Genomic DNA, 8,931 nt, shown 5'->3' with positions numbered 1-8,931 from the left:
AAATCTGTGATGTATTGAATTTGTTGGCTGTATTTCATCAGGTATGTATGTAACTATTGTTAATGATAGTTGAGACCAGAAGACCCAGAAGCTGAAGTAGGGTGTTCAGCCCATTGAGACTGTTTCACCATTCAACGAGATCATGCTTGACCTGATAATCCTCAACTCCACTTTCCTACCTTTTCTTTGATTTTCTTACTGATTAAAAATCCATCTACTTCAGCCTTGAATATGCTTAAATACCTGGCCTCAATAGGTCTCTATGGTAAAAAATTCCAAGGATTCACTCCTCTCTGGGAAAAGAAATTTCTTCTCATCTGTATTAAATGTGGGGACCCCTTACCCTGAGATGATGTCCCCTGTTTCTCCACTCTCCTACAAGACAAAGTAAACCTGACCGCATCTACCCTGTCAAGTTTTCTAAGAATGTTATATTTTTCAATAAGGTCACCTCTCATTTCTCTGTGTTCCAGCGAGTATAGGCCCAATCTACTCATCATTATTGTATATTTGTGATTGTCGTCAATGATAGGAATTAAGGTACAGTGATAACTATGAAAGTGACAAATACCTTTGAGCTTAAATATATCTTGCAGTATCATAACCCTTTAAAAAAAATGTTCATTTCCCTACATCACCCAATGGCCTTGCCATGTATTAAACCAATCACACTGCAGTGCCAAGCCTTGTCATTCAGGTCTCAAATGGAAGATAATTTTAATGACTAGATGTTGTTGTGTGTGAATATCCTGTACCTTTCTCTGGGAAGGACGAATTTCGGTTGTTTCTGGCAGCGCTTACTTAGGCTGAAGAGTTTGCGGACGGTCTTCTGTGCCTTGTTGAAGAGACCCTTTAAGCTGGCCTCCAGCTGCTCATAGCGATGCTGGAGACTGAAGTCCATAGTCCACAGCTGCAGTAGAGTCGAAGAGTTCAGGAAATACTCAGTTGGCAACTTCTTCAGGAAAATCTTGAACTCATCTGCGTGGAGGGTCAGACAGAACACAGATTACACAAATAGCAAAAAAAGAGTCCGAGGAGAGACAATGTCCACTCTGCAAAAGAACATCCATTCCATCAGCAAATATACAGGTGTCCATACTCTTTCCCAAAATAAAAATTGGGAACACTTTTTTTTGAGTGTTGAGCCAAAAGAAACCAACTGGTGAATCAATTTTGGAAGGAAAGACTCTGCAGATCACCAAATATTTGCAAATATGAAACTTAGAGAGTCGTGGTGACTCAGTTCAGAAGCATGCTGGGGAACAATTCACATGTTAGCACTCGTTGATGAAAAATCTCAGAGAGTGGTCCCCTCTACCTTCCAAATATCCTGACAGCCACCAAAATATTCCTGCATGAATAGGAGTTTCTATTTACAATATGTAGCACTCAGAAGTAACAGCAGGGGATAAGTCATGGTAAGAAGAAGGACATGACCAGGATGAAGGAAGTGGCTCTGAGAGAAATTATGGATGGAAGAGAAGGGAAACTGACCAAGGAGGGATGAGAGACAGGAGGAATGGAGGTGGCTGAGGGAGGAACCAGAGTGCTTGGGGAGAGGGTGGAATGGGGATGCTTGGGTGAAAGGGAGATGGATGGGATCGACAGTCGATGGCTGGGGGAAAGATCAATGCCAGGAAAGGGAGAGAAAGACTGCTGGGGAGTGGGAGGAAGTGGGCAATGAATGGGAGGGAGAAAAACAGGGATTCGACCTGGCAATGGAAAAGTTGACAACTGGGAGGAAAGGGCATTAGAGTGGGGGAAGGTGATTGCAGAGGTCTATCAATTGATTTATGGGAATGGTTTGGTTATTTAAGATAAAAAATTGTAGCAATAGGTAAATAATCGTCTCAACGTTGCATTTAACCGAGAAGATCCAAAACATTGATCAATGTAACGTAAAAACTGATTGCACAGTGGTATATGCCACAGACATGTGAGGCACAACATCAGTGAAGATTCTGACTTTTTTTTTCAACTGTATATGCTATGATTGCAAAGTGAGTGTATAGCAGGATTAAAATTTCTAAGAACAACTTTAGACTCAATCTTTACTGCTCTTACACATAGGAGGAGAATGCTCATGTAGTTGATGGAACAGAGGGCTCAAGGAATGAAATATAGCACCGATGTTGGACATTCAAATGATTCTCAGTCTGTTTGAAGGGCAAATCTGACTTCATGGAAATTGCGGACAGAGCATAGCTCCGGTAATGTACAAGAGTCTTTTGATATACAGTCACAGGATAATATTAACTTAAGTAATGTGTGTGGCCTTCCATAGTATAAAGACTAAAGCTAAAATGAAATAGATTATGCATTTATCCAGATAATTTGAAAAATGTTGCAACATCAGGATTTCAAAGCCTGTAAATTGTAACTGGTTTAAGTATAAACTGCTTCTGCTTTTTGGCAAGGATGCAAATTGGCTCATTCTGAAAGTCAAAGAAATTAAAGGGAAGAGTAATTAACAAAATTGCGAGGCTTCAGGCTGAGAATGTTATACTCCCAGGAGAAGTGATCAGTATATGTCTTAAAAGATCATTTTTGTCCATGATCGTTCTGCTATAGTAGTGGTTTATCGATGACATGAAAATTCCAACAGGTTTGCTGAACTTTTTTTATGAAAAATAGAAATATAAATTTTGATGAGCATGAACAGACAAAATGTACAACATAGCAATAACAATTATGGCCAAAAAATTTAGCTGCTTAAAGTTGGCTTTTGTCGGTGCTAGGGGTGCTGTTTTAGCTCTGAAATCGTTTCCACATTCTGCACACAGACATCTGGTGCAAGTTGCGGTGGATAATATTTCAGTAAATGTGTTAGCCTGCAAGCTGTGAGCATTTGTCAGAAATGTACAAAATTGAGGGATGGTGATGTCTGTCAGCATGAAACAGAATTTACAAATTTGAGTTAAACATTCCTGCTATGGTCCTTTTTAAATCTTACAGATGGGTACCCATTTGATGTCAGGAGGGACACCCACCAGAGCTACTTAAACGGATCATCAACCACTTTCAGGTTAGTTGCTGCTTGATGTCTACTGGCTGTTACTTTAATTGTGAATGTGTTTGGTTGTGCAACATCTGCTGAGGGACTTTGCCTTAACTTCAAGAATTCTGCTTGAACCACTTGCTCCCAGACATCAATGCAGTGGTACACAAACCACTTCTCCTCCCTTGGACGACAGCTCTCCTATGAGAATGAGCAGAGGTGACCTAAAGAGGGAGGACAGGGACAAGACTCCTCAGTAAAATACTCCTATCCATCCGCAGTAATTAGGGAACAATTCTCAGACTTGAATCTCAGTGAGTAATGGTGCGTTTCATTTTCGCTAAGGATGTCTTCACTGAAATCTGCCACCAGCTGCAACCACAGCTGTAGCTTGTCACAAAACTGTTGCTTTAAGAGGTGTGATTTGTCCTGGTTTCTGTTAGAGAGATGCTAGGGGACATGTGCTGATCAGCCTATGAGAAGATATACAACTTGTGAAGCCTTGGGTGTTTTTTTTAAAGGTGGAACAATAGAATAAATGGGTGTGGTCGGACTCCCAGCTACAGCTACAGGTTTTAGGTTTAGCATTCAACAGCAGTTGCTATTGGCGTCTTGAAGTGGTGGAAGCATTTTTTTCGCCTTCTCTCGGTTACAACCAAAAGCTGACATTCTCTGCCTGCTCGGGGAGTTGCATGTGAGACAATCTATTTTCTGAATTTGCCTTTTGCCAAGGGTGTGTTTATGGGATGTTGCTATATTGTAACAGTTAATTAGTAATAGTTACTGTATTTCTAATTCTGTTAAGTTTTCTTAAAAAAGTTAAGTTGTCGCAATTCCTTCTTTCTTTTGTTCTATTTTAACAACAGTGGATGAATAAAGTATATTTTGCTTTCAATCCAGTAGTTTGACCAATCAAATTGCGTCTGGAATGTCACACCTTACATTTATCCTGAAAAATAATTTTAAAAATTAGGGTCTAGACTATCTTTTGAATATTTTACGGGGTTTGATCTAGTCCATAACAAGCCTCAGAGCAGGACTGCATTAACAGTGGATGAAAAAGTGTCTATGGTGATAAAAATTTAAGAGGCTAAATCTTTTCAAGCCAGTAGGTGACTTTTGAACTACTGTCCAGTTTATCATTCGCTCTTGCGTAATGGAGGTCACTGAGGCTCTATTTTGCAAGCCAGCTGGATACAGAAAGATATCTGAGCGATAATATATCTGTGATAGAAATCCAGAAGTCTGGACTAATAGTCTGGTGATACAAGCTAAAATCCCACCATAACTAATTGATTCAATTAATTGAGCAATCTGGTAAAAGAAACCAGTGTTAATCATGATGATCATGAAACTAATAGAGTGTTGATTAAAAAAAAAGGAATACATTTGTTTCACTCATGTTCCTATGGGAAATGAATCTACTGCCCTTATCTGATCTGTTCTATGTGTGACTCCAGATCCATTACAACATTGTTGCTTCATAACTAGTCTATGAAAAGGCCTAGCTCGCCCTGTGCTTGTATTGAACAATGGGACAGATCACCTGGAAGTGACATAGATACACTCTGCCCATTTGACCCTTAAAGTACTCCTCACAAAAATCTAAGCACTTGTAGTCAAGCTGTTCCATAGATTAGTCAGGCAAAAACCCGTGGAACCCACCTTCACTGATGCTACTCTTCAACCAGTTTAATTCATTTCATGTTGAAGGCACCGGGTATAGCAAAGGCTATGGAACTGATAATGTCCCAGCTTTAGTGTGAAGACTTGTGCCCTAGAGCAAGCATGCCCTAAACCAAGCTGTTTCAGTACATCTACAATATTGCATCTTTCCAACTCAATTGTTCAGGTTTATCCTGTCCACAAATAGCAGGAGCATTCTAACCCGGCCAATTAATGACCCTTCATCCACGCAAAATCATCAATAAATCAATTGTGTGTTCCCTCCTCTTCCAGCCCTATGTTACCCTTGTTCCCTGTTCACCATGTGCAGATCGCATCTCTAACCTATCCTCCAGAGTATGTGCAATGTCATTATTTGAGCCGCTGACCATGAGTATGAAAGCATGCGATGGTGTTTCTTCCTCCAGTCGTTTGCCACTTTGTCCTGCAAGGGAGAGGGAAGAGTGCCAGTGAACGTGATGGAAACTGTTTAGTCAATGTGATTGCCGTCTTCAAATACCCAGCAACGTATGTGAGCCATGGAATGTGGGTGTGAAAAGCTTGAGGAGTGTAATGTTGAGGTGCGAATCTTTGGTGGGTCTCTGACTGATCAAGGTTATTGAAGTGTGGTGCTTTGAGCAGTGCACAGAGCTAGTGGCGCACCAAATGAGGCAGTGCATTTCAAGATGGCTTCACTAATCTTAACAATTCAACTGAGGACATTGAGCTTCATGTGCCATAGATAGCTGCTTCCACTGTCTTCTCAGAATTGGTCAGAAGGGAGTTCTGCCTTACCATCAATCTTTCTCCTCCTCTCAACCAATATGCAACATAGCATCAAAGAACCATAGAGAATACTTGCTGTTCTGCTAAAATTTTGCACTCATCTCACTCGCATTTTTCTCTTCCATAATTAGTTTCTGTAGCTAGTCCAGTTGGATTACACCTCCTCTTTAATAACTGCAGGCTGGCTTTAAGTAGTAAAGGAAAATCTCTGGATGCTATGCATCTGAAATGACAACAGAAAGTGCAACAAGTCTGGCAGTATCTGTGGAGGGAGAAAAAGAGTTAAGATTTCCCGGAAAAAAAACTGTCATCAGAAGAAGTCTCATTCAACTGGGAATTTTGATTCTGTTTTGCCCTCTGTGAATGCTGCCAGACCTGCTGAGAAGTTCCAGCACTTTTCTGTTTTCACTTGGCTTTAAGCAGTGTTGACTTAGCAGAAAATGACGCTTCTGTGACATGAACCTGAGACCCTACTGCAAACTTCCATCAGACAAATATTGTTTTAGCACTGGCTGCATATAGCCATCATTGAACATCAATGGGGAGCACTTTGTGTCCTGCCTGCATCAGAAGTAGCAGGTGTAGGCTATGTGGCAATTGATATCGATGGCACAGATGATGGCTTTTGTGGTAAAGCAGTAGTGTCTCTGTCTCTGAGCTCGAAGACTCAAGTCCCATCTGCTCCGGAGATGCACCTCTGAACGGGTTGGTTAAAAGTAATAATATGGCACAGAAACAGGCCATTGAGCCCAACCAGTCCAAACCAGTATTCATGTTACACTTAAACTCCTCCCATTTTTAATCTATCTTCTCTCTCTTATGCTTGTTTAGCTTCTCTTGAAATGCACCTAGATTATTCATTTCAATCATTCAATCATCTCCCCCAGCCCCCAGATTCCACATTCACACCTCTATTTGGATGAAGAGGTTACTTCTGAATTCTGTATTGGATTCTGTGGTGACTATCTTACATTAATGGCCTCATTTTATTCTTTTCCTTACAAGAGGGAAATGCCCCATCACAACGTTTCTTAATTTAAATGACATCAATTAGGTCACCATTCCGCCTTCATTTTTCAGGAGAAAATGATGCTCACCCGGTTAGTCACGCATTGCGGTTCCATTCCTGTTTTGGGGGCATGACCAAATTTTTGACCTATGTCTCATGACACCTCACATCACCAACATGTACGAGGAGGCATTTATTAATTTTCAAAACCATTTCCACATCAGAGGAATTCAATGTCAAATTTTGAGATAGTGTTTAATAATCATCATGCGTGTAGCAATAAAAGCCCCATCTCCATGATAAATGGAATCAACTGACAGTTTGCATTACCAGTAATATAGAGTCATCACTCTCAACTGTCCCACCACATTGATGCAAACTGCCCTTGTCCTATTTAAAAATTACTGATGGACAGAATGTGACCATCCAAGCTCTTTACAAAATCAAATAGCAACGCATTTTTTTTTTCGTGTAAATTCTATGTTACTTTGGGGGCCTCACAAAGACGGTGTGTTTATTCAACTTGCCAGACTTTTGGACCGGAGAGTTATCTCTTTACATACAACTCAAGCTTAAATCTCTTTATCCAAACTGACATCGGTCAACCTCCATTTTATGACCAGACCCTGCAAATTCTTTCAAAGGTTAAACAGTGTCATCAGATGCGCTGTCATAGTTAAACCATTAGAATATGTTTTATTTATTTTTATTACTGAAACAAGCCAAAGAGTGGTAAAGATTAAAGTTTCTGTAAATATTGGACAAGTCAACAATCCAGGATTATCCCAGCATGTCTTGCAATGAATATTTAATCCTTCTGATCACTGTGAGCGAGATTGCGAGGAAAATCATACAAGAACATGAAAACAAATTATTTTTCATTAACTTACTTTGAATTTTTTTTTATTTGTTGGTCATAAATGTAATAGAGCTGAGATAAAGGGTCATGTGACTGAATGGAGTGTTTGGAGACAGGAGGCCACGTAAAAAACCTTCCAGATATTCAATCAAGCAGGATTAGATACTCCAATGGTGAGATGCTCTTTTAACAAGCATCTCAAATTTGCTACAAGAGCCCTGGATCGCTAGAGTGATTGATATAATAAGTCAGGGAGCTGAAGAGTATCTTCCGCGTCACGAGAATTCTCACAATCCATTATTCTTTTCTGAAGTCTGTTATGTTCATTTACCAGGCAGATAGAATCCTTGGAATAATATGCGGTGCTGTAACTGGCTTTCACAAAACCTATCCCTGTCCTAACCATCATTGGCTACAATATATTGAGGTTGAACACTTGACTGAGAACATGTCATGTCCCTGTGCTGTGGACATCAGTGGGGTGAAGTGACCAGACATGGAGACAGCAGAAATCCAAGACATTTGTTTTAAATCAGGTTTGTGTTATTGATACCAATTTTGGAGCAGCAATTCAGTCTGCCTGGAGTGCACACATTGAGGAGCAGGAGTTCAATTCATTGGCTCTTCAGTATTAAGCAATAGTCTCCCTTGTTCTCGCTCCTGCATCTTGAAATCCTACTTACTATATTTTAACCTTACTTGAATCTGTACCCAATTCTAATTTGATTAACTCTTTAAACTGCAAAGCCCTAATTAATACTTGGCTCAAGGCTCATTCTCCAAAAAACAACATGATATCGAGCAGCATCGGAGTAGGAATGATGCTCGTTAAATATTCTCAAAGAGTGTGGCCTCTGGTATCAGTCAAGTTGCAGGATTGGGACTGTAGAGAACTTCATGAATGACAGCAATCAAAGCTTGAATGCAATGCTATTCACCTTCGCGTAGTATGACGATGAAGGCAGGCACAATTAATTTGTACCACAACTATTGTCAAATGTTGTACATTTCCCCTTGCACTGCCCTCAAATTGGGTTCATGCAAAGGCAAATTGCAAGCCATTTAAAAGGAGAAAGAAATGTTCCAGCTCACCCGTCACTTCAAACTCTTTGTTGTAGTTGGTCCAGGTGTCTGTTATCCACAGCAGACTGTCCTCCAAGGCTTGGATATCCATGTAAGGACAATTACACTCTGGGTATTTGGGTGTGCACTGGCACCAGCAGTCATGGTTCTTGCAGATGAAGCTGCCCTCCGAGTTACAGGCAATGTAACTGAGAGCAGCTTCGACAAACCGTTCCCGTAAATGCCCAGGCAGAATGTTCTGTAGGCCTGGAATAACAAGGACAGTGTAAAGTTAGACTCACATGCACAAATGGGAATAAAACTAGAACCATTTTCTCTCCAAAGCTCGGCAATGAATGCAGCGCCAAGGTTAGCTCACCTCAGCTTGGATGGGATCTGGAATGCTAAAAATGGCTTTCGTAAGACTGAGCAGGTGATGAGGTGGGAGTGAGGAAAGAAAAGTCATGCCCCTGTTCTGACACTGCAGTGAGCTTAGTGAGGATGCCCATATATGAAATTCAGTGGAGTATAGGAATGGGGGACTGAACTCTT

General features: G+C 40.6%; 1 protein-coding gene across 1 annotated transcript in view; it reads right to left on the bottom strand.

Moving 5' to 3' along the window:
- Positions 1-724: 724 nt before the first annotated feature.
- Positions 725-8,931, bottom strand: part of LOC109935099 (BMP/retinoic acid-inducible neural-specific protein 3-like) — a 103,901-nt gene continuing 95,694 nt past the window's right edge. The window contains exons 5-6 of the mRNA XM_048602029.1: positions 8,410-8,646; positions 725-978 (exon numbers count right to left, since the gene is read on the bottom strand). Coding sequence (XP_048457986.1) covers positions 725-978; positions 8,410-8,646 — 491 coding nt within the window. The remainder of the gene's footprint in view (positions 979-8,409; positions 8,647-8,931) is intronic.

The sequence above is a fragment of the Rhincodon typus genome, chromosome 10, assembly GCF_021869965.1.
Source record: "Rhincodon typus isolate 14 chromosome 10, sRhiTyp1.1, whole genome shotgun sequence".
In the NCBI taxonomy this organism is placed as follows: domain Eukaryota; kingdom Metazoa; phylum Chordata; class Chondrichthyes; order Orectolobiformes; family Rhincodontidae; genus Rhincodon; species Rhincodon typus.
This window is presented reverse-complemented; position numbering and strand designations above follow the sequence as displayed.